This window comes from Silurus aristotelis (assembly GCF_946808225.1).
Source record: "Silurus aristotelis genome assembly, chromosome: 19".
Taxonomy (NCBI): domain Eukaryota; kingdom Metazoa; phylum Chordata; class Actinopteri; order Siluriformes; family Siluridae; genus Silurus; species Silurus aristotelis.
In genome coordinates, this window is record NC_139592.1 from 3,453,146 (window position 1) to 3,478,731 (window position 25,586).

At 40.4% G+C, this 25,586-nt stretch overlaps 2 protein-coding genes and 1 long non-coding RNA gene across 4 annotated transcripts in view; 1 reads left to right on the forward strand and 2 right to left on the reverse strand.

Annotated features, from left to right (window-relative positions):
- lca5 (lebercilin LCA5) overlaps positions 1-24,573 on the reverse strand; it is a 47,236-nt gene extending 22,663 nt beyond the window's left edge. Inside the window, exons 1-8 of one of the 2 annotated variants that reach the window (XR_014530160.1) lie at positions 24,287-24,573; positions 20,738-21,079; positions 16,637-17,178; positions 15,069-15,206; positions 14,878-14,971; positions 14,268-14,407; positions 12,656-12,893; positions 8,346-10,454 (exon numbers count right to left, since the gene is read on the reverse strand). Coding sequence is in view for 1 of the 2 variants with exons in the window: in XM_083520901.1 (XP_083377027.1) it covers positions 9,757-10,454; positions 12,656-12,893; positions 14,268-14,407; positions 14,878-14,971; positions 15,069-15,206; positions 16,637-17,178; positions 20,738-21,068 (2,181 nt within the window). In the remaining variant the exon portion in view is untranslated. Of the gene's footprint in view, positions 1-7,257; positions 10,455-12,655; positions 12,894-14,267; positions 14,408-14,877; positions 14,972-15,068; positions 15,207-16,636; positions 17,179-20,737; positions 21,080-24,286 lie in introns of those variants that run through there. The other variant, XM_083520901.1, reaches the window with a different exon arrangement.
- The window catches only part of irak1bp1 (interleukin-1 receptor-associated kinase 1 binding protein 1), a 130,267-nt gene that overhangs the window by 100,337 nt on the left and 4,344 nt on the right, over positions 1-25,586 (forward strand). The gene's annotated exons all lie outside the window — the stretch shown is intronic.
- LOC310715263 lies at positions 1,968-3,916 on the reverse strand. The gene is made up of 4 exons (XR_014530278.1): positions 3,836-3,916; positions 3,239-3,349; positions 2,968-3,001; positions 1,968-2,638 (listed from the first exon to the last, which is right to left on the reverse strand). It is a non-coding gene; the product is annotated as an uncharacterized lncRNA (long non-coding RNA).

Here is a 25,586-nt window from a genome sequence, read left to right on the forward strand (position 1 = left end):
TGAGGTTCAAAAGGTTGCCAGGTTGTAGAATTTTAATCTTTTTTTTTTTTTTTTCAAGGAAATAACAACACACTGACATTGCTGTTTTTTTTTTAAAGCAAATAATTTTCATTTAATACAAAAAGTTTGTATGTATGAGAATAAATATATATTAAATTGCAAATAAACGTGAAAAATGGAAATGTATTTCGATTATACCGAACGGTTTTTTGAAGTTTTATAAAATTGATGATAAAAAGATTATAACGGATAAAAGTTGAAATAATTAAAATGCGTCTTGCTTTTACAGTGTTTGTTTTTTTGTGCTTAAAATAATAATAATAAAAAAAGAATAATAAAAGGTTTCTTTTACAGACTTTATCGATAATAGGCAACCTTGAAAGCAACCAATCCATGCGTGACACCGTGAGCTCAGATCTCTGGGAAACGTATTTCTAGTCTGACCGGTTCTCTGCGTGCTCAAATACCACCACAAGACATTAACCGACATATAAATATAATAACAATATAATAATAATATAAATAATAATATAATCATGAAACAGTATCCTGCAAAAACGCTTTTTATCTTTGCTAAACGCGATATTTGCAGTGTCAGACGTCACACCATTCATCACTCACATGCAGGTTATGCATCGTTTAATATTAGGACAAATAGACAAAAAAACAAAAACTAATATGTAATATTTCTCGGACATGAATGCGAATTTGCATATCAAATGCATCAAGCTATACTTTGCATAAATATATAGCCTCGTGCACAGGCGTCTAGCACGTGATTTGAAAGGACAGTGCACGAGCCAACAAAGCCCATCCCTGAACAATGATCCGACAACCCAGATAGCAGGTATACATTGAAACAGTGTTCAAGTCAATGTTGATGGCTTAACATTAATTGCGTCGAATTAACGTTAAAATGTGATGTTGCTCCAACATTACTTCTGCACCCTCAAGTAAAGTTGAAACAGCACTGAGATTTCAGCCAAACCTGGATTGAAAAGTCATTGATTCAACATTACAATTTGATATTTTTTCATTGTTGAAACAACATTAAGATTTCAGCCAAAAATTAATTGAAAAAACATTGATTCAACATTAAAATTTTATTTTTTTTCAACATCACGTTTGCACCCTCAGGTAACATTAAAACAGCACTGACATTTCAAGCAAAAATTAATTGAAAAGTTATTGATTCAACATTATAATTTGATATTTTTTCATTGTTGAATCAGCATTGAGATTTCACCCAAACATTAATTAAAAAACCATTGATTCAACATTACAATCTTATATTTTTTTCAACATCACATTTGCACCCTCAAGTAACGTTGAAACAGCACTGAGATTTCAGCCAAACATGGATTGAAAAGGAATTGATTCAACATTACAATTTGATATTTTTTCATTGTTGAATCAGCATTAGGATTTCAGCCAAAAATGAATAAAAAAAACATCGATTCAACATTAAAATGTTTTATTTTTTCAACATTACTTCAGCACCCTCAGGTAACGTTAAAACAGCACTGAGATTTCAGCCAAAGATTTATATAAAAGTCATTGATTCAACATTACAATTTAATATTTTTTCATTGTTGAAACAGCATTAAGATTTCAGCCAAAAATGAATTAAAAAAAAACATTGATTCAACATTACAATTTTATATTTTTTTTAACATCACTTTTGCACCCTCGGGTAACATTAAAACAGCACTGAGATTTTAAGCAAAAATGAATTGAAAAGTAATTGATTCAACATTACAATTTGATATTTTTTCATTTTTGAATCTGCATTAATATTTCAGCCAGAAATTAATAAAAAAACCCCATCGATTCAACATTAAAATTGTATTTTTTTTCAACATTACTTCGGCACCCTCACAGCACTGATATTTCAACCAAAAATGAATAGTAATGTAATTAGTTCAACATAATAATTTCATATTTTTTTTTCATTGTTGAAACTGCACTGAGATTTCAAGCAAAAATGAATTGAAAAGTCATTTATTCAACATTATAATTTGATATTTTTTCAACATCTAGTTCAGTCAAAATACATTTTTTGTCTTTTTTCTTTTAATTCAGTCAACCGAAGCACTTAAAAAAATATTAGTTTCGTGTGGCACTAAAGGAACTATTGTAGTCGTTTGATGTGCAGTTCCACCCACATGGTATGTTGCATATTGGAGCTATTTCTGGACTGCCTGGTTATATTCATATTGGGACAGCTTACCCAAACCCATCTGCATAGTCAAAGCATCTAAACAAAACAGAAGTCAAGTTTATTTCTATTGCGCTTTTCACAACAGACATTGTCTCAAAGCAGCAACAACAGCAGGATATAAAATGTATGCAAATGAATACATTAATGGAGGTACTGGAAGAGGTGAATATTGGCTGGAGTGAGGTGGATTTTTTGGGAATGCAAAATAAGGGAAAATTCAAAAGCATTGATAGTAATGACTCAACCAATATACACATATTCAAAAAAGTATCCTTGAATGCCCTCTTTTGCCTCGACTGCTCTTTAACCTTCTTCCCAGCCCAATTCATAAAGGATGCCAGCTCATATGTCGGTGCACAGGAAAGCATGCGACGGACCCTCGTATCCAGTGAGGCTCCTCCAGCGTCTACAAAATGTCTACACAAAGCAGAGAGAACACAAGTTAAACGTCTCAAAAATTAACTAAATGGTCTACATAGACGGACTAACCATCATTTGCCTTCATTAGACTGTAAAATCTCTGCTCTCTCAAGCTCATCAGTATTGTGCAGCGGGACTGAGACAGGCAAAGGTGGCAGAGGTTGCTTAGAAGAAGGTCTGAAGCATTCCTGCTATTCCTTCCAGAGTTCTTTGACTTCTTTTACAAGTTATGTGATGTTTCCAATCAACTGTTGTGGAGAATAAAAAAATATATAGTTCCAAATAAAATAAATTGCTGTTTAAGGAAAGTAGACAATACCACTTGCCTTTCATGAATTGTCTTGCAGAAATTTCTTGCATCTTCAACAAGAAAATAACATTACTAGTAAACACTTATTAGATTAGACATTAACATCCAGAATATATTGTAAGAAAAACTAACAGCATTGTATAATGATATAAAATGCCTGGAATTACACTCAAAGCGATTACTGGTTTGGTTGGCGGCTACCATTTCAAAGTAAAACACGTTGTATTTAATGTCACATTGGGCACTGTGAAATTTAATTGAATAGGAAACACTTCTGGATTTTATACCCTCTTGATTCTTGAAAGATGATCCCTGGCAGGGGTATATGACCGGCAGGGCTGATGAGTACCTTGAATCAGTCAAGTATTAAGAAGTGCTGCACATCTGGTTAGATGACTCTAAGGGATGGTTAGGCAGATTTTTGGTAAAAGGCTGGACAGAGGTCTGGACTCTGGTAGCTGATCAAACAAGAGACTGCAGTGAAACAGATTATTTTAATTGTATACCCTTTGCAAAGTTACATTTCTGTATTTTCACATAAATGAGACAATTGCATTCTGTCTTTACATTTCAGTATTGTTTTATTTATTTATTTTTTTTACTTAAACGGTATCTTCTGTTGTTATGTGGTAGACAGTATTGGGTTTAATAGGAAAAGCACATTTCAGATACATCTGTTCATTTTATTTTGGTTATTCTTCTTTCCCCTTTTTAAACTTCTGTTCTTTCGGAAGTTAATGCAAAGACATTTCGAGTGTTACCTGTAATTGCTTTTTTTCAAACTTCACTGTTTCATCAGACTGCGTATCAGTTGAATTTTGTTAGTGTAACAGCTGTAAAGATTTTCATTTGTCCTTATACTTCATTTGAACTTATAAACTTACCTCAACTTACAAGGTGTCCAACAGTTTTATATTTCAACCATCCCTCAGTGGGAAGGTCATATTTGTTTACTGCAGTCCGCACCTTGGTGGAAAATGTTGGCCATAGAAGCTTCTCTCAAATCAGCCAGCTGTGTGGCACAATTTCCGTGTCACTATTTTGAAATTAAATTGCATCACTGCTAGATTTTTTAAGAAAGCAACTCCCCTAGAATGCAATAACACTAATTTAAACTTTCCTTTCCAGATAATAAGAAGGAAAAGGAAAACAAAAATCATGAATTTATTAAGTGTAAGTCCAAGTTTCTTACAACAGCATAAGAATGATGTAATCTACACACAATTCATTATATGTTATGGATTAGCAGCATGGCAATAAAGACACTCTTGTCAGGACGAGGGAAATATACAGTACAGACCAAAAGTTTGGACACACCATCTCATTCAAAGAGTTTTCTTTATTTTCATGACTATGAAAATTGTAGATTCACACTGAAGGCATCAAAACTATGAATTAACACATGTGGAATTATATATGGAATTATATACATAACAAAAAAGTGTGAAACAACTGAAAAATGTCATATTCTAGGTTCTTTAAAGTAGCCACCTTTTGCTTTGATTACTGCTTTGCACACTCTTGGCATTCTCTTGATGAGCTTCAAGAGGTAGTCACCTGAAATGGTCTTCCAAAAGTCTTGAAGGAGTTCCCTGAGAGATGCTTGGCACTTGTTGGCCCTTTTGCCTTCACTCTGCGGTCCAGCTCACCCCTAAACCATCTCGATTGGGTTCAGGTCCGGTGACTGTGGAGGCCAGGTCATCTGGCCCAGCACCCCATCACTCTCCTTCTTGGTCAAATAGCCCTTGATGCCTTCAGTGTGACTACAATTTTCATAGTCATGAAAATAAAGAAAACTCTTTGAATGAGAAGGTGTGTCCAAACTTTTGGTCTGTATCATCAAGATTTTCATGCACTTGATAACAGCATATGTTGGTTGGCTCAAATGGATAGAAGAAGAATTGATTCTGAAACTATTGATTTAAAAAATTGATTGACAAAAATCCCTACACCATCTACCTCAATGGTTTTTGGTAAAATGACCTGCTTTTGTTGCACACAGTTATCTCCTTGCTCTATAGACAGAGTGAACTTTAAAAAAAAAAAGCTTCTCTGAACTGTTTGCCATCACTTAGGCTATGGAGCACTGGACCATCAAAATGTAGTTGATCTAAGTTGGTCTTGTGAAGCTTTTGTGACTCTGGATTTGGCATTTCTGATAACCTTTTCACAACACAACTTCACAACGCTGACACATTATCCAAAGGTCCAAAGGGATGATACTCTTCAGCCAGATGAGTCAGCTGGTGTACATTTTAGACTATTTCATGTCAACCATACAGCTGTCCAAAGTGGCATACAAAAGAGACAAGCAATTTATGAGCACAATAGGGTTCCAGAGGACAAAAGCAAATGCATAGCAACAGAAAACAACATAAAGTTCTTATACATCTGTATTTAAATGCTATTTTGAAGCACAACAGGGCCTGTGTACAACATTAATATACTCAACCTCAAGCATTGACTACTGTAACTCTCTTCTGTTGGGTTTCCTCACAAAGAAACTCTTTCAAAAACTTCAATTGGTCCAGAACTCAGCTGCCCGTATAACTACTAGAACCTCCTCTATCGAGCAGATCTTCCGTTCTTTATCATCTACACCGGCTTCCTGTTAAATTGCGAATAGAGTACAAGATTCTACTTCTCACTTTCAATGCACTTCATAATCTTGCATCCTCATACGTCTCTGACTTGCTTCATATACCTGCACCCCAAAGCGCACTCTCAGATCTTCCTCATCTGTTTCCCTCACTGTACCTTCTGTCCATTTAGTCACTACGGGGTTTAGGGCAGTTCCACTAGATTTTGGAGTGTGCTTATGGATATTTGTGTTCATCAGCCACAAGGGTGTTGCAATTACAGAGGTCAAACGTTTCCTGTAGTTTTTCACCAGGTTTGCACACACTGCAGGAGGGATTTTGGCTTTTTTCCTCTCTAGATCAGTCAGGTTTATGGCCTGTCGCTGAGAAACACGGAGTTTGAGCTCCCTCCAAAGATTCTCTATTGGGTTTAGGTCTGGAGACTGGCTAGGCCATGCCAGAACCCTGATATGCTTCTTACAGAGCCACTCCTTGGTTATCCTGGCTGTGTGCTTCGGGTCATTGTCATGTTGGAAGACCCAGCCTCGACCCATCTTCAATGCTCTAACTGAGGGAAGGAGGTTGTTCCCCAAAATCTCGCAATACATGGCCCCGGTCATCCTCTCCTTAATACAGTGCAGTCGCCCTGTCCCATGTGCAGAAAAACACCCCCAAAGCATGATGCTACCACCCCCATGCTTCACAGTAGGGATGGTGTTCTTGGGATGGTACTCATCATTCTTCTTCCTCCAAACACGTTTAGTGAAATTATGACCCAAAAGTTCTATTTTGGTCTCATCTGACCACATGACTTTTTCCCATGACTCCTCTGGATCATCCAAATGGTCATTGGCAAACTTAAGACGTGCCTGGACATGTGCTGGTTTAAGCAGGGGAACCTTCCGTGCCATGCATGATTTCAAACCATGACGTCTTAGTGTATTACCAACAGTAACCTTGGAAACGGTGGTCCCAGCTCTTTTCAGGTCATTGACCAGCTCCTCCCGTGTAGTTCTGGGCTGATTTCTCACCTTCCTTAGGATCATTGAGACCCCAAAAGGTGAGATCTTGCATGGAGCCCCTGTCCGAGGGAGATTGACAGTCATGTTTAGCTTCTTCCATTTTCTAATGATTGCTCCAACAGTGGACCTTTTTTCACCAAGCTGCTTGGCAATTTCCCCGTAGCCCTTTCCAGCTTTGTGGAGGTGTACAATTTTGTCTCTAGTGTCTTTGGACAGCTCTTTGGTCTTGGCCATGTTAGTAGTTGGATTCTTACTGATTGTATGGGGTGGACAGGTGTCTTTATGCAGCTAACGACCTCAAACAGGTGCATCTAATTTAGGATAATAAATGTAGTGGAGGTGGACATTTTAAAGGCAGACTAACAGGTCTTTGAGGGTCAGAATTCTAGCTGATAGACAGGTGTTCAAATACTTATTTGCAGCTGTATCATACAAATAAATAGTTTAAAAATCATATATTGTGATTTCTGGATTTTTTTTTTTTATTATGTCTCTCACAGTGGACATGCACCTACGATGACAATTTCAGACCCCTCCATGATTTCTAAGTGGGAGAACTTGCAAAATAGCAGGGTGTTCAAATACTTATTTTCCTCACTGTATATATGAGATATGTTAATAAATGCTAAAGCATGTCTTTTATACAAAACACATTAGTTACAGGACATAGTGTCTTTCACCAATAAAAAAAAAAGAAATACACCATAAAGTTTCGAATTTTGTTTATTGACTAAGTGAACATCATACTACAAGAGAAGAACATGGTTCTAAATAAATAGTGGTGTCCAAATGCATCCATATTTTCAGAAACCAGAGAATAGAGCGCCTGTCAAAGGTTTGGAAACACCTTGTCTTTATAGATTTTGTGAGACACGCATCAATTCTATACTCAGATTAATTTGTATTGCGTTTTTAACAATGGACAAAAGTTATAAAATATGAATGTATAAGTGCCTGTAAGTTTGTCCTTCATAGGTTTATCCCTAACGAGCACGACTGTGGCAAAGGAAAAACTCCCCTGAGATGGCATGAGGAAGGAACCTTGAGAGGAACCAGACTCAAAAGGGAACCTCATCCTCATCACCGAATGTCCATTCATTCCAGTTTCATCATTCTTGAGGTGTTCAGTGAGGTGAACTGTTCATGCAGCCTGTGGTCCTAAACCATTGCAGTAGACATGCAGTTGATATTAATTACAGTCCATTCGCATAATTCTTGAGTTGTTCAGTAACTTCATGGATCTTTAGGTTGTTCACGTAGAACCATCCCCAGCTGCACAGAGTGGTCTCTGATTGGAAAAAACCCCATCAAAGGACAGGAACATTGGTCAGTGGCATCTCAGGAACATGTTAAACTTGAGAGAAGTCATTTAACAGGATTTACTTTGACCAAATATAAATGTCCATATGTTCCAGTTCATTTTCATTGAAAAATCCTCCCTTAGCATGTCGAACAGCTTTACACGCTTTCGGCATCCGGACAGTTAGTTTCTCCAAACACTTCTTGACATGCCTCTTGCTAAAGGTCTTCTTTAATAGTTGGAGATTTCTGGAGATTTTTTGGAGGAATAGAATCCCATAGCAGTTCAATAGGATTTAGACGGGTGACTGGGCAGGTCGTTCCATAATAAAAACTCCGACTGTTTGCTCTCCAAGTAATTCCAGAGCTCGGACGTAAACTTCATTTCTAAAAGTCTTGTTGTATGGTGAATTTCGTCTCCAATGAGCCGCGGTCCAGATGGAATGGTGCATGGTGTTAAAGTATGGAATGGTTGCCATGTTGGTTCCTTTTACCCGTAATAAGTCTCCAACCTTCCCTGCTCCAAAACAACCCCAAACTTCCACCTGCATGTTTGAGGCAGCATCTTTCTTGTTCTTCTGTTAGAGACATAAAAGTCCAAATTGGACTCTATCGATCTTTGCTCCAGTCATTCACTGACCAATATTGCTGGATTTAATCAAAAGGAACATGCACGTGTGTCGGAAACAATGAAAGAGTAGGTGTTTCCAAACTTTTGACAGACTGTATCACGCTGACCTTTTGATAAAATGTCGATGTTAGTGCAATAAATGGTGTTTCAACATCTGTAGGCTTTTGCTAGTTAATAAATACATGACATTATCTCTCCTTTTAGACATGTGCTTTCCCAAAAGTGCGTATGTGCAAGAAAGACAGAATAATAGAAAAAGCACTAGAACAGTGTAGAGAAGTACTTCTCGAAATGTTTTGTAGCCAGGAACCCACTTTAATAATAAATTGAGAAATTCCACCTACCATGTCAGTTTATATCATGAGCATAGTCTCTTAAATCTGTATAATATTATGGCTAGAGTTTAATTTAAGTAAAATTAATATCATTTATTGTCTGATTTGTATTTTAGTAACTCGGTTCTGGATTGAGTTCGGATTCAAGGAGTGACTTAAGCAGGAAAGCGACTATAAAAAGGAGTCGAAGTCAAAGTCGGCAATAAAAATAAGACTTTCAAAAAAAGGATTTTGTACTTCGGTGCTTCATAATGTAGTGCAAACACTATCGATTGGAAGCTAATGGAGAAAACTGTTATCCACTAAACGGACAAAAGTATTGGGATACTGGACTTTTCCAGCCATATGGATGCAATGGTTTTTGGATGCATTTTGGTATCGTAAGCTATAGTGCCTATTATAAAAAAAAAGTAAAATTTATAATGTATTCTACTGTATTGACGCATCAGCCAATCAGAGGCGATCTGCGATGTAGAATCTGTTAATGAACATGATCTATTTTTTTTTTATCATAAATCTTCCCTTTCATTCTAAAACAAAATAGTTTTTTTTTTAAATGTAATAAAATATACACAGCTGTTTCTAATCGTACACTAAATATATAAAGTCAGCAAAGTGTAAAAATATGTACTGATCTAAAACTTGTTTATCAAAATAGTAAAAGGTACATGAAGGCCAGGATTCGTGCCGTAAATGTGCTTATATGTGCTGCTGATTTCATTTGTGTTTGAGATGAAAGTGAATGCTGTGGAATTTTACCGGGTATAAGTAAAAATATCGGTGCGGTTTGTTTCTGGACGTTTTGACTGAATGCGGGAATCTGATTCTGCAGCTTGGTGTGACCTGAGTTTGGATTTCAATCGCCTTTGATAGAAAAAAAAAAAAGAGGCATGGAAGCTTCTGCGTTCGGTTATGTTTCGGCCTCGATGCGATTCTTCTTCATAGCACGAGTTCCTCGATGTCATCATCGAGTGTTGTGATGGCTCGAACGGCCGGGCCGCTCTCGGAGACGTGCAGCGCGGTCCTTTTCGGCGTGGTGGGTGTCTCTGGGTCTCTGCACCCACCCGAGGAAGATTTAGTGCTAGTACTCAGGATCTCCATTTTGCTGTGCGAGTCACGTGGCGCAGACCCGAACAGCTGCTGCATGAGGTTGGACTTCTTCGCCTTGGCGAGCCCGCTGACGTCGTTTCCTCCGTGCTCGTTTTCGGATGATGGGTCCACGGTCAGGCTCGGGGTCCTGTGACCTGTTCGAGGGGCGGGTTTACCGAACGACGGAGCGTAGCTACCAAAGGTGAGATCGAGATCCTGGTCGGTTTTCTGTGATCTCAGAGCTCCGCCCCTTCTCTCAGGCTTCAGCGTGCTGAGATACTCGTGAGGCTCTGTGAAGCTGAAGATGGAGGCGTTCTGAGTGCGAGGAGGAGTGCGTTCCCTTTGGTCGTGGAAGAAGCCGGAGTCCTGTGCCTGAGCTTGCGTGTCGATCTCACGCATTTTGGACAGAAGTTGGTCTTTGCGTCGGCGCTCTTCCTCCGCACGCTCCCGATTGTCCTGGATCTCCTTCTCAGTCAAGAGCGGCTCTTTATATCGACCTTTTTCTTCCTCGTTTCGCCTTCTACTGTCTTCTTCATCTCGGTCCCATCCTGTACACAAGCGAGAAATAAGGTATTTGACATGCACACATGCGTCAACAGGCGGGACGTTGAGTCTAGGGTTGTGCGATATCGACCGAAAATTATATCACACAACTTTAATACACTATATAGACAAAAGTACATGGACACCTGACCATTAGATTGGTCTAAACATCCTGTTCCACATTTATTCCCATTACCTCCACTCTTCTGGGTAGATGTTCCACTAGATTTTGTGGGGAGATTTGTGCTCATTCAGCCACAAGGGTGTTAGTAAATTCAGGCAGTGATGTAGGTGATGTGAGGAGGCCAAAGTTGTGATGCTGGAACAGGTTTGAGTCTCTTAGGTTAAGTGAAGGAAAAATGTTATTGTTTGAGAAAGAGCAGCATATGGCTGGGAAAAAAAGCCAGGTGTACTTTTGTCCATATAATACATTTCTACATGCTAGAGAACATTTTGTCCTACTTTTATTTCTACATTTACATTTACGGCATTTAGCAGACGCCTTTATCCAGAGCGACGTACAAAAGTGCTTTGAGTCTCTAGTAATAATTAAATCTACACTGGTACGCAAGATTACAAACTCAATATAAATATAACCTTTGAGACAAATTTCTGCAGATTTTAATTATAGTTGACTATTAACATTTCAATTACAACAATTCACTGTTGCTTTATAGCAGCAAGTGATAAAATTAGAATTTATAAAACAAACTTTCTTTCGGCTTCTCCCACCAGGGGTCGCCACAGCGGACCATTTGCATAATGAAGAGAAAAAAAAGAAGAAAAAAAAAAGGGGCTTTATTAAATATTTTCTCTTTAAATTTGTCCCTGTTCTAGTCTTTTTATATCGTTGCCATTGATTAAAAAAATAAAAACGGTCGATTATGATTTATGTTATACCGTATACAACCCTTATTCCAAAAAAGTTGGGACACTGTGTAAAATGTAAATTAAAAAGCAAATAAATGTATATTTTATACAATAAATCTCATAAATCCGTGTTTTATTCACAATAAAAAAACAAAAAAAACAACAAACATTTAAAACTGAGAATATATACTATTATGTAAAAAAAATTGCCCATTTTTCAAAATTTGATGGCTGCAACACCTCTCAAAAAAGTTGTTTACCATGTTTACCACTGTGCAGCATCCAGTCTTCCATCTGTATATACTATTCAGCATTGATGGAGTCTGTTGAAGCTCCCCTACCATCTGAGAGGCCGCTTTTTGAACTGAGCGAAGATAACAAGCGAGATGGTCCCTATCCTCTTTAGTCCAGAGGACATGGTGTTCATGTTTTCCACAAAAACCCCACCATAGAAAAGTTTTTATCTTTGCCTAAGTGTATTTTAAATGAGCTTTGGCCCAGAGAGGATGTTGTGTTTCTGGATCAGCTTCTTCTTTCTTTGCATGATAGAGATTTAAACTGTATTTGTGAATGACGTGTTTACAGACAACGATTTCTGGAAGTGTTAATGAGCTCATTCAGTGGTTTCCATTAGAGCATCATGACTGTTTTAAATGTAGTGTCGCCTGAGGGGCATTAGATATTGATTTTCACCCTTGTCCCTCATGTACAGAGATTTCTTCAAACTTTTGATGATGATATAAAGTGTAAAATATAAGATATTCATCTGTTTTGCAATTTGATGTTAAGTAACATTATTCCGCCCATCTTGTCTTTTGAGAGACTCCGCATTTCTTCTTCTCCTTCTTCTTCTCTAAGTTACACTAATTATACCCAGTCATCTTACTGACCGGTTGCCGATGAATCTGATTAGTTGCAAAATGTTTGTCCAACTGTTTAAATTTTAATAACACTTGCTTTTTTTTCCCCAGAATTTTTTTTGCCATCCCATCTTTAGTTGAGACGTGTTGCAGCATCAAATTCAAAATGACCTTATTTGTTCCTTAAAATGGTACATATTACAAGTTTTCTATGTTTTATTGTAAATAGAATTGAATTTATAAGATTTGCAAGCAATGTTTTTGGAATTGGGTTGTATAATAAAATCTAATTATTAGCATGGAAATGAGTTTAAATAATAAAACAACAACTTGAAACTCAACAGATATAAAGAAAATCTGCATTTCATTCATTTTTGGGAATCCAGAGCGATTTGTTTACCTCAATAAAAAAACTTTACTAAATGAACCTCTGGAAAAAAAGAATAAAATATTAAATCATCTTCACAATGACTCACCGTTGCTTTGTCTCATCCCTTTCCCTTCATTCAGGTCAAACTCGAGACTGAATCTTTGCTTCGGCTCCTTTTCTTTCTCTTTTTCACTTTCTCGCTCTCTTTTCCGGAGTCTGTCCTTCTCTCGCTCCTGTTCCTCCCTCTCCATCCCCTGTGCTCGTTCTTCCTTCTGCTCTCTTACCATCTCCCGAATCCTTTGCTCTTCTGCTTGTGTCTGTTTCTGCTCGCTGCTTTGACGCTCCTGATGGAATACATGAAGATAGAAAAAAAAGGTAGATGGTGAATTTTATGTGTAGAATAATTTCCCTTCACTGGAACTATGGTTTTTAGTATGAGGATGACACTGCGCACAAAGTAACCTCCATGAAGAATAGTTTGGAGTGGAAGATCTTCCTACGTGAAACCAACCCTCACCTCAAGCCCATTAAACACCTCATACAACAGCAGTACCTGATTCTCCTAATGCCCTTGTGGCTGATATCCTTAAAACCACATTGCAAAATATAGTGGAAGAAGAAAGAAGGTCTCAAAAAGGTTGGAGACTGGTTTGTAACACGGCAACAGATGGCAGTACAAGGATACACGCCTAGTCACAGGGAGCACCGACCTTCTTTAGTCAGTGTGAGAAAGTTCGTAATCCTGCGTACATCAGGAGCTGTGCAACTGGTGCTATTCTCACATGTGCGTTACTGCCTCTCAGCACACTGATCTATTAATAGAATCATATTAATGACTCAAACACTGTTTGAAATGTAGTGAAGTTAAAGTCAAAGTCTCCCCAAATGGAAACTTCATTTCTATCCACCACTGTGTAGAAGTGATAATCAGGAGTCCACAAACGGATGGTCATGTAGTAAAACGACAGACGGAAATACTGCCATATTTGCGGTGAATTAATTAAGCAATTTCGGACCAATCAGAATCCAGAATTCAACAGCGCTTTGGTATGAAGCTTATTTTATTAATTCATTTTTTTAGAAAGCAGTGCTGGGAATTAACGTGACCGTTCTTATCCTGGAATTATCCCTAATCCTGAGCTATCTTTAACTCTGGGCTCTGTTTCATGCAGCAGGATGAACAAATTGACCCGTTCAGACTGTTGGATAAAATCAGTATGGGAAGTAGCAAATGATGATTTTTTTTCTTTTTCCCTTGTGATTCTGACTCGGAACGAGCAGCTGGATTAGTTATTCGACATTGAGTATTTAAAAAAGGTCATCTTTGAGAGAAAAAAAAGACACATTTTCATATCTCTTACACTTGATTGCCAAGTACCATGGCAATCAAGTATTACATACCATTTTTTTTTTACATACCATTTGTAATTTGTAATACCAAATTACGGTATTACATACCGTAATTTCCGGATTATAACTACGCCTTTTTCCTTTTCCAGGTAGATAAAAAAAAGCATTCACGTTCAGTTCCAAAATGTTCAATAGGGTTGATAGATTTATAGAAGCAAATCTGCGATGTTTTTCGGCAGCTCTGGTACGTTTTTATGCCATGTGCATTCGTAAAAAAAAGCGATGACTGCACTTCCTTCCAAGGTTGCACAAATTCCTAAGGTATTAATACACCTATGAATTAATAAACCAGAGTAAGAGAGATTTACCTTCAGAGACAGGTGGTCCTCTGTCTGACCATCGCAGGGAAACTTACTATCATTGCTGATAGCAAGAGGAGGAGATGGGAAGTCCGGGGAGAGCTTCCTGTCTTCAGTCTGCACTGCTTTACTATTGCTTCTACTGGCACCTGAAGAAACAAAAGAAGCCCCTCTCATATGGGCACAAGATTCGTCTATTCTTTTCGAACATCCATTTACACATTTGCTGTTATAATATTTTATACTCTTCTAGGAGAATTTAGGAGTGTGCAGAGAATTATTCAGCCACAAGGGTGTGAGTAAAGTCAGGTACTGATGTAGGTGAGAAGGTGAGGAGGTGCAGTCAGCATTCACATTTAACCCAGTAGGGTTTAGAGCTCTATAGCAGGAGATCTTCCACTTCGACTCATGCAAAGCATATCTTCATACAATGCTCAAAAGACGTCCTATACAAATGTGTGCCTTCAAAATTTGTGGAAACAGCCTGAAGAAGAACCACATTTGGATGGAAAAGCCAGGTGTCCCGATACTTTTGCCCGTAGAGTGTAACCAAACAGTGTGCCTTTTATACAAACTGGTCATTTTCTTTCATTCATTTTTAAGTAAATTAAGACTTTACCTTTATTCCTGGTGGAATCTTCTAAATCCTTCTTAGGAACCCCTCTCATTCGATTAGCATAAATATTCCTAGTGTCCAGCTCCCGTTCTCTCTCCTGAAGACATCACAAACAATTACAAAGTCAACCAAATATCAATATGCATTATAACAATCAATGTTCATGTGTGTGTTCGTGTGCTGTTTCCTGGTACCTTTAGTTTAGCACTTAGCTTGTCCAGTTCGCCCCGTAGCATCTGCGTTTCCTGTAGGGCGTCGTGGGTTTTCTTTCTCTCGTTGGCCAGCTGCCTCTGAAAGCTCCCTGTACTCAACTCCATGTTCCTCTCCAGTTCCTGACAGAGGAATTAAAGAAGACTAATTAAAGGAATGAACAACTAAACCCGACATGGCGAAATCAAGGTCCCTCGTCCACTCCCTGCCCATGGATCCATTATACAGTATATACTGCTAGGTGAGATCACGTTTCTATTATAACTGGCAAAGTTTAACTCTGTAGCTGCTGCACAGTATCTACGCTGCCCCACCTACAGGCTGATTATATGCACTTTCATGGTTGAAAGTCTATATTTAAATGAGAACCTTTTTTTTCTGAAATGAGGATGAACAAAAATTCATTAAATGTTCAGTCTTTGGTTTCCTACTTAGATCCAGTATTTATTCTTGGTGTCTAGACTAGAGGTTGACCGATTGATCAGGACGATTTGGGGCATTTTTTTAATGAATCAGCAAATTAGGCAGGTTATTAGGCAGGCGCATCTGACACAACAAACTGTGCATCTGCACGAGCAGAAAAAAACATAACTCATATCGTTTCGCTGTTTGTATTGGAAACCTTGCTTTGGAAGTTTTGTCTCCTTAACGCCATCTAGTGGGCGTTGGTTCAAAACAGACTTCTCTGCTTCATCACGCCACTTGGGTATTGATTAAAGCTCTGGGTTATTGATCGGGAGTTCGGAGGTTCAAGCCCCCGGTATCGCGAAGCCTGGGCCCTTTGTGCTCCAGGGGGCGCTGTATCATGAAAGAAAAAAGCCTGTACTGTACACGTGACAAGAATAAAGCCCCTTTAATTTGGGAGGTGGTAGCTCTGTGGGTAAGGTGATGGACTCTGGATCGGAAAAAATCCCTGCCCCACCGAGCTGCCAAATGGGCCCTTGAGGAAGGCCCTTACACTTCAACTGCTTGGTTGTAAGTCGTTTGGGAAAAGGGCGTCTGCCAAATGGCGTAGATGTAAATGTTTTTCTATATTGCATCTCATATTGGGGTACATCAACACTAATCCAGATAAATTCGAAAGCTGAGTTTTAATCCACACAATCGTTTTCAATCGTTTCCCAAAACTCATCCGCCTTGTAAGGCAAGGAATATTCATATGGTTGTCAGTCTCTCATGTTTTATATATAGACGATATGTAAAAAAGTATTGGGACACAGATTGGTTTGGAGAGGAAGATCTTGAGCGGCACACTGAACGCTGGCTGCACCCCAGGCCTCCTCACGTCTCCTACATCAGTACTTGAGTTTACCAACATCCTTGTGGCTGATGAACACAAATGTCCACCGGCACACTCCAAAATCTAGTGGAACATATTCCCAGAAGAGTGGAGAGAATAATAAGAGCAAACTGGGACTAAAGGTGGAATGCGATGCTCAAAAAACACATATGACCAAGTTTGTTACTGACATCAAAGATTGTTCATAAAATGTACTGTATATAGAATATATTCCCAGTACGCACGTGAACGTGAGTGTAAACGTTTATTCACCTTCACCCTGCGCTCGCTGTCCTGCACTTTGACCTGCAGGAATGTGAGTTTGCGTGCGAGCTCGTCTCTTTCTCCGAGGCGCTGGTCGTCTGAGAGCTTCTGCAGTTTGTGCAGCTGGTCTCGGCAGCGCTGGAGCTGCGCCTCAGCCTCGGTGCAGCGCCGCTCTGCCGCTCGCTCCTTCTCCTGCGTGCGCCGCAGCCTCTCGCGCAGGACGTGCGTCTCGTTGTTGTGGCGCGAGATCAGCTGCGAGATCTCGCTCTCTGTGTCGTTGTAGCGGTGCAGCGCCTTCTCGTGGCGCAGCTGCAGCTGCTTCAGCAGGCGGTTTTCGCGCTGCAGCTCGTCGGTGTGCAGCTGCAGCTCGGCCAGGCCGTTCTTCAGCTCGCTGATCTTCAGCAGGCGGGCGGACAGCAGACGCTTGGTGACCAGGTCCAGGTTTTTGGGAGGGGCGTCTTTACCGAGGCTCTGGGAGCGCATGCCGCTTGAGCGCTGCTGAGGGGGAGGGGCCTGGGGACCCGGGTGCCGAGGCGCACCCTTACGCACTCCTGTACGGAAAGACGCAAGGTATAAGACGATTCAAATCACAAAAGTTACACAGAAATAATCATGTATTTGGTAAATAAATCACATAGTCCTATTAATTGACACAAATTTTAAAGAGAAAAATAAATATAATACACAGCAAACAATATCAAGAACAGACCAAGAAACAAACAAACAAACAAATCAACATTATTATTATTTTTTTTTTTTTTACATTTTTACATTGCAGCATTTAACCCAGCCATTAGGGGGGCACAAGCCAGTGTACTCTTAGTGCCGGTCCCAAGCCCGGGTAAATGGGGAGGGTTGCGTTAGGAAGGGCATCCAGCGTAAAACATGTGCCAAATCAAATATGCGGATCACAAATGAGAATTTCATACCGGATCGGTCGAGGCCCGGGTTAACAACGACCGCCACAGGTATCGTTAGCCGACAGGGTACCGGTGGAAATTGGGCTACTGTTGGCCGAAGGAGGAGAAGGAGAGGAGGAAGGCGTCTACAGAGACGGCAGGAAAAGGAGCAGTGTAGGAGAGTGGAGGTTCGGGTTGGTACTTTAAATGTTGGTACTATGACGGGTAAAGGGAGAGAGATAGCTGATATGATGGAGAGGAGAAAGGTAGATGTGTTGTGTGTTCAGGAGACCAAGTGGAAAGGGAGTAAGGCCAGGAACATTGGAGGTGGGTTTAAACTGTTTTATCATGGTGTGGATGGGAAGAGAAATGGTGTAGGGGTGATTCTGAAGGAAGCGTACAGTAAGAGTGTAGTGGAGGTGAAGAGAGTTTCTGATAGGGTGATGATCGTGAAGGTGGAAGTATGGTTTTAAGGAGAGGAATGTGGAAGGGCAGATGGTGGTAGATTTTGCTAAAAGGATGGAAATTGCAGTGGTGAACACGTATTTTAAGAAGAAGGAGGATCATAGGGTGACGTATAAGAGTGGAGGAAGGTGCACACAGGTGGATTATCTTCTGTGTAGGAGATGCAACCTGAAGGAGATTGGAGACTGTAAGGTGTTGGCGGGGGACAGTGTAGCTAGACAGCATCGGATGGTGGTCTGTAGGATGGTTTTGGAGGCGAAGAAGAAGAGGAGGAAAGTAAGGTTTGAAAGAAGAATAAGATGGTGGAAACTGAAGGAGGAAAAGTGTAGTGTGAGGTTCAGGGAAGAGGTCAGACAGGGGCTCGGTGGTGGTGAAGAGGTGCCGGATGATTGGGCAACTACTGCAGGAGTGATGAGGGAGGCAGCTAGAAAAGTACTTGGTGTGACATCTGGAAATAGAAAGCAAGACAAGGAGACGTGGTGGTGGAATGAGGAAGTGCAGGAGAGCATTAGGGGAAAGAGGTTGGCAAAACAGAAGTGGGATCGACAGAGTGATGAGAAAAGTAGGCAGGAGTACAAGGAGATGTGGCAGCAGGTTAAAAGGGATGTGGCGAAAGCCAAGGAAAAGGCATATGAGGAACTGTATAAGAGGTTGGACACTAAGGAAGGAGAAAAGGATTTATACCGATTGGCCAAGCAGAGGGACCGAGCTGGGAAGGATGTATTGCAAGTTAGAGCAATAAAGGATGGAGAGGGAAATGTGTTGACTAGTGAGGAGAGTGTGTTGAGAAGATGGAGGGAGTATTTTGAGCAGCTGATGAATGAGGAAAATCAGAGAGAGAGAAGGTTGGAGGATGTGGAGTTGGTGAAGCAGGATGTAGATAGGATTAGTAAGGAGGAAGTGAGAGCAGCGATTAAGAGGATGAAGAATGGAAAGTCGGTTGGACCAGATGACATACTGGTAGAAGCGTGGAGATGTTTAGGAGAGATGGCAGTGGAGTTTTTAACCAGATTGTTTAACAGGATTCTGGAAGGGGAGAGGATGCCTGAGGAATGGAGAAGGAGTGTGCTGGTACCGATCTTTAAGCATAAGGGAGATGTGCAGACCTGCAGTAACTACAGGGGAATTAAGTTGATCAGTCACACCATGAAGTTATGGGAAAGAGTAGTGGAAGCCAGGTTGAGAGAAGAGGTGACCATCTGTGAGCAACAGTATGGTTTCATGCCGAGGAAGAGCACCACAGATGCCTTATTTGCTTTAAGGATGTTGATGGAGAAGTATAGAGAAGGACAGAAGGAGCTGCATTGTGTATTTGTGGATTTAGAGAAAGCGTACGACAGAGTGCCGAGAGAGGAGCTGTGGTATTGTATGAGGAAGTCAGGTGTGTCAGAGAAGTATGTGAGGGTGGTGCAGGACATGTATGAGGACAGTGTGACGGCAGTAAAGTGTGCAGTAGGTACGACAGACTGGTTCAGGGTGAATGTTGGACTGAATCAAGGATTGGCCTGTTTGCAGTGGTGATGGACAGGTTGACGGATGAGGTCAGACAGGAGTCTCCCTGGACTATGATGTTTGTAGATGATATTGTGATTTGTAGTGAGAGTAGAGAGCAGGTTGAGAAGAGCCTGGAGAGGTGGAGATATGCGCTGGAGAGAAGGGGAATGAAAGTCAGTAGAAGTAAGACAGAGTACATGTGTGTGAATGAGAGGGAGGGCAGTGGAGTGATGCGGTTGCAGAGGTGGAGAAGGTGGAGGAGTTCAGGTACCTGGGGTCAACAGTGCAAAGTAATGGAGAGTGTGTTAGGGAAGTAAAGAAAAGAGTGCAGGCAGGGTGGAGTGGGTGGAGAACAGTGACAGGAGTGATTTGTGATAGAAGAGTATCTGCAAGAATGAAAGGGAAAGTTTATAGGACTGTGGTGAGACCTGCGATGTTGTATGGATTAGAGACAGTGGCATTGAGTAAAAGACAGGAGGTGGAGCTGGAGGTAGCAGAGCTGAAGATGTTGAGGTTTTCGTTGGGAGTGACGAGGATGGACAAGATTAGAAATGAGTTTATTAGAGGGACAGCACATGTAGGATGTTTTGGTGACAAGGTGAGGGAGGCGAGATTAAAATGGTTTGGACATGTGCAGAGAAGGGACATGAATTATATTGGTAGAAAAATGCTGAAGATGGAGCCACCAGGTAGGAGGAAAAGAGGAAGGCCAAGGAGGAGGTTCATGGATGTGGTGAGGGAAGACATGCAGGTAGTTGGTGTAAAAGAGGCAGATATAGAGGACAGGGTGGTATGGAGACGGATGATCCGCTGTGGCGACCCCTAATGGGAGCAGCCGAAAGAAGAAGAAGAAGAAGACATTGCAGCATTTCTGCCATCTATTGGCCATTAGTGGCAGTGCATGCTGACCCGAATACAACGTAAACATTTCGTTGTATTTTGTAAGTATCTGGAAGGCTGAAAAAGTTATCTTCTCATCTCCTCCTAAACCTTTTGATGGATGTTAGCAACTGTACTTTCTGTTTTCAAGTCCTCTCTATCTTTGGGCTTTTTGGGGTATAGTTGATGATAAAATTAAAGGTGATGAGGAAAAATATACTTAAAGTAAAAAAACAAACAAACCCTAAACTTAAATACTAACATGAATAATCTTATAAACTATAAGGTAAAGGTGTCACATTGTGTACATATACACTGTATATCTGATATCTTGTGTGTGTGTGTGTGTGTGTGTGTGTGTGTGTGTTTGTACCGGTCGCGTGTCTCGGGCTGCTCGAGACTCTGTGTGTCCTCGCTCCTCTGTGTGTTGAAGGAGAACGAGACGGTGAGAAGGACCTCTCAGACGGCGAAGCGTTCTCGTAATCGTCTGAGTAGAATGAAGCGGTGCTCTGCTCTCCATCAGAGATGCGATCCTTATCCGGATCCCGGGTCCGTTCTCGTGTCCTGGTCCGATTCCCAGTCGAGGTCTTGTTCCCGTTGCGTTTTCCTGCAAGCGCAGAGTCTCTGTGGTCGCTCCGGCGGGACACTTGGACGCCATGCTCCGATTCAGTCATACGGTTATCTTCAAACTGGTACGGGTCCATCAGAGTCCAAGCTACAGTAAAAACACAGTGATCATTTCTAACAACCAGTAAGAAAGTTAATAAATCTGTATATTAATGCAGGTGTTGAAATTTAAAATCCAACAAACTCTGTAAAATCAGGGAAAAAAAGAAGAAAGTTTTTTGGAGTCTGAAGATGTGATCAGACCTCCTCAAACTCTACAGTCAAACATAAAGGTGGAAGTTTAATGGTTTGAGGTTGTTCTGGAGCAGGAAAGGCTGGAGCCTGATTCCGGGTAAAAAAGACCCAACATGGCAACCATTCCAAACTTTAACACCACCCTATTCCGTCTGGTTGGAAGCGAATTCAGCCTACAACAAGACGATGATGCGTAGCGTACATCCAAGTTCTGTAAGCATCAGTCAAGGAGTCTTCTGGAGTGATATCTATCATGGAAAGACCTGCCCAGTGACTGCACCTAAATCCTATTGAACTGCTCTGGGATGAACTTGGATCACAACTCAACACCAAGTTTTACAAGATACACAACAACGTATTTCAGCTGAATGTCTGGAAAAACAAACCGTCCCAATCCCAGGAATGTGTCAAGCTGCTCTTCATGCAAAGGAGGGATTTTTTTTATTTTTATTTTTTTTATGAATAAGTGGAACATCTGGACATTTTTATATTTCTTTGGTCAAAGTCAATCGTATTACCATTAAACGACAGAGTTTGCTGTATAGAAACAATAGGAACAAGCACATGTCTTTCAAAAACCATATAAGGCTTGGAATTTCCAAACTTTTGACATGTGATATATTTCTCCTCATACAGCTGCTGGATTCTGGATTCTGATTGGTTGAAAGGTGTGCATTGATTTTCAATAGCAGCAGCTCAGAGTCTTTCCTGCTACAGAATAGAGTTCATCCTGTTCTGTTGTACTTTCATGAAGGACTGTATTTTCTGAAGCTCCTCAAAATCTTTTTAGTACATTCACAAAAGTGTGTAGTTGTAGAGAAGGTGTGTTTTTTAAACAGATGCTGATTTTCCATTTTTAGGAATCTCCATTGTCAGCACTTCAAACATTTTGACATGGGAAAGTCTAGATACTTATGTGTTTTTTTAACGTCCCATTCCACATTTAGTCCCAATTTACTCTTATAATGAGCTCCAGTCTTCTGGGAAGATGTTCCACTAGATTTTGGAGTGTGTTTCTAGAGATAAGTGTGAGATTCATTCAGCCACAAGGGTGTGAGTGAAGTCAGGTACTGATGTAGGTGAGAAGGTGAGGAGACCTGGGGTGCAGTCAGCGTTCACATTCATCCCAAAATTGTTCGACAGGTTCGGAGCTCTATAGCAGAAGATCTTTCACTTCAACCATAAACCATAAAGCATATAGTCTCTCACAAAAGTGAGTGCACCCCTCACGTTTCAGCAACCATTATAGTGTATCTTCTCAAGAGACAATCCAGAAATGAACATTGGATATGTTTTAGAGTCTTCTAAAAATAACAAAATACAGCCATTATTGTCTAAATTACTGGCAACAAAAGTGAGTACACCCTCAGTGGACATGTCAAAACTGTGTCCAAAGTGTGAACTGTGTCCAAACATTTACCCAGCAATCTACATTACAACGTCAACACTAGCAACAATTATTGCCTTACTCTGTTACACATGTGACCCTAAATCCATTAATTCCTTGGCGATTGCAACACATTACAGGCCTCACCCACACACACACACACACACACACACACACTTCTGTACGTGATGGTGGAAATGTTTAGGATTGCGTCAGAGTAAATGCGATGAAACTTCAAACACTGCGGATCTCCAGAGACATGGAACATCTGGATTACACAATGCTCGGTGAGAAGTTAGTTTCTGGAGATTTCTGCAGGCCAATTCCTGACTCCTGCATAAACACTGAGAGAATTATGCAGCAGGGGGACGAGATCTTATAGGAGTCACTCCTGCGCTTTCAGAACCTGAAATATGGACGTTCTGATACGGAACATTCAGAACTTCAACACTGGGCTACACTTCAGTGATGAAGCTGATCTACGTCTGCAATTACTGACTCCAGAGCTACATTTATAGCATTTGGCAGACGCCCTTCACCCTCACCTGCTCAGGTGTAGAAATGAGATCAATGCAAGTTTATGAAGATTGTGGACCTTTAAAGAAGTAGATGCCGAACTCGCAAACATCCCGTACCATCTAGAGACGTAGCAGTGCCATTTGGATCCCTCTTCATGTGGAGTTTGGACATTGGACCTTTTCGAGTGTTTAAAGGCTCTGGCATGGAGATGCTGGTGTTGGATCTGATGATCGCAAATGTTGAGCTATTTTATGAGTTGCTCAGTAGCTCCTGGTTTTATAACCATAAAGACTGTATGAGACTGTAAAAAAACATCACTAATAATCTTACACTCCACTGCTCATGTTAGTTCTCACTCTCCAGTGTTCTGTATTGTTTAAAGACTATAATCACACTCTTGATGTCACCCAAATGAAGATGGGTTCCCCTTTTGAGTCTGGTTCCTCTCAAGGTTTCTTCCTCATAACATCTACGGGAGTTTTTCCTTCTCACAGTCACCATGGCTGCTCATCAGGGATAAACACACACCGTTCTCTTTAATTGTTGATTTCTGTAAAGCTGCTTCGAGACAATGTCTGTTGTGAAAAGCGCAATAGAAATAAACTCGACTTGACTAAGTTACTCAGCATTTGTAATGCCAGAGTCAAATGATTCTTCTCCACTAAACCTGCTTGAAAGAAATGAGGATGAAGGTTTGTAAGAAAGCAGTATGTAAATCACAGACTCCATGATTTGCCTCTTTTTCTTCTTCCGTCTGTGATACGGACAAGAGCTTCTGTTTGTGACAGATGAACCCTGATGGCTGTTTGAGAAGATTCAACCCTGTTTGAGAAGAAATGACAAACAGCAGGCAGAGTGAACAGAACCGGACTGAAGTGTCCTGTCTGACTGCAGGACCTTCATCAAGTTCATCAGGTTTGCAGGAGGAGTCACAGGTACAAGCCCCAAGTGTCAACAAACAAAAGTGATATAAAAAAAAAAAGACCCCAATACATTTGAGTACAAGCTAACACCTAACAGTGAAGCAAGCTAATCTTGCTAGCTCTTTATCAGCAGCTAGCTTAGCATCTTGTGTTGTTACAACACTGAAACAATCATGTGAGGAAACAGATACACAGTAGAGCTGTTTATATATTATATTATATTAATTCTTACCGGTTTCTTCACTGTGTATTTCCGCCAACACAGTACGAGGATGATCCACGGAGGGAATCAGTCTGCTAAGTCGGTTTCTTCTTTTCTTTGCTAAACCGAAGCATTTAAAAACCCCCAGGATCTGCCCTCCGACTAAACCCCAGAGCTTTTTATTAACACCGACTGAGGATCATGAATGTGGCAGCAGGGTTTTATCGCTAAACCGAGAAGGACCGAGGTGTTTATCAGGATCCCACGCGTTTGCCGTCTGCTGGAACGGTGTCATGACGACGCTTTGCCATGGCAACGACGGCTTCCGTTCAAAATGGAGACCGGCTGCACTGAATATATATATATATAAAATATTAATAATGTCTATACATATAAAAATGCAACCAAAATTTCTAAAAAAAATTTGGAACTCTGTGTAAAATGTATATAAAAAAAAAAACAACAACACAATGCACAATTTGGACATCTCATAACTCCATATTCTATTCACAATAAAACAAGTAAATAAAACATATCAAATGTATAAACTGAGCTTTTGAGTTTTGAAGTCTCAGGACCACTGTGTAGCGTCACGTCTTTTGTCCGTATACATCTGGGGAACTGAGGAGATTTGCAGTGTTTTGGGAAAAATGTTTTCCCATATGTGTCTGATACATGGTTCTAACTGTTCAACAGTTCTGGGTGTTCTTTGTTGTGTTTTTGGTTTCATGATGCACCAAATAGGGAAAGGCCTAGACTGCAGGCAGGTCTTCTACTTCTTCATGCTATTGTAATAGATGCAGTATGCAGTTAGTATTGTCTTGTTCAAATATCCAAGGCGTTCCTTGAAAATGATGCTTTCCAGATAGAAGCATATGTTGCTCTAAAACATGTATTTACCATACAGCATTGATGGAGTCTTTCCAAATGTGCAAGCTGCCCATTCCACAGGCACTTATGCACTCCCTTACCATCAGAGATGCAGCTTTACAATGCTGTTAACAAGTCAGATGGTCCCTCTCCTCTTTAGTCTGGAGGACTACATGGTGTCAATGATTTCCAAAAGAGAGTAAACATTTTGATTCGTCTGACCACAGAAGTTTTCCACTTTGCCTCAGTGTATTTTAAATCAGCTTTGGCCCAGAGAGGATGATGGTGTTTTTCTGGATCATGTTCACGCATGGCTTCTTCTTCTTTGCATGTTGGAGATTTACCCTGCATTTGTGGATGACATGGAAAACTGTGTCCACAGACAATGATTTCTGGAGGTGTTAATGAGCCAATTCAGTGGTATCCATTACAGTATCAGGACTGTATTAAATGCAGTGCT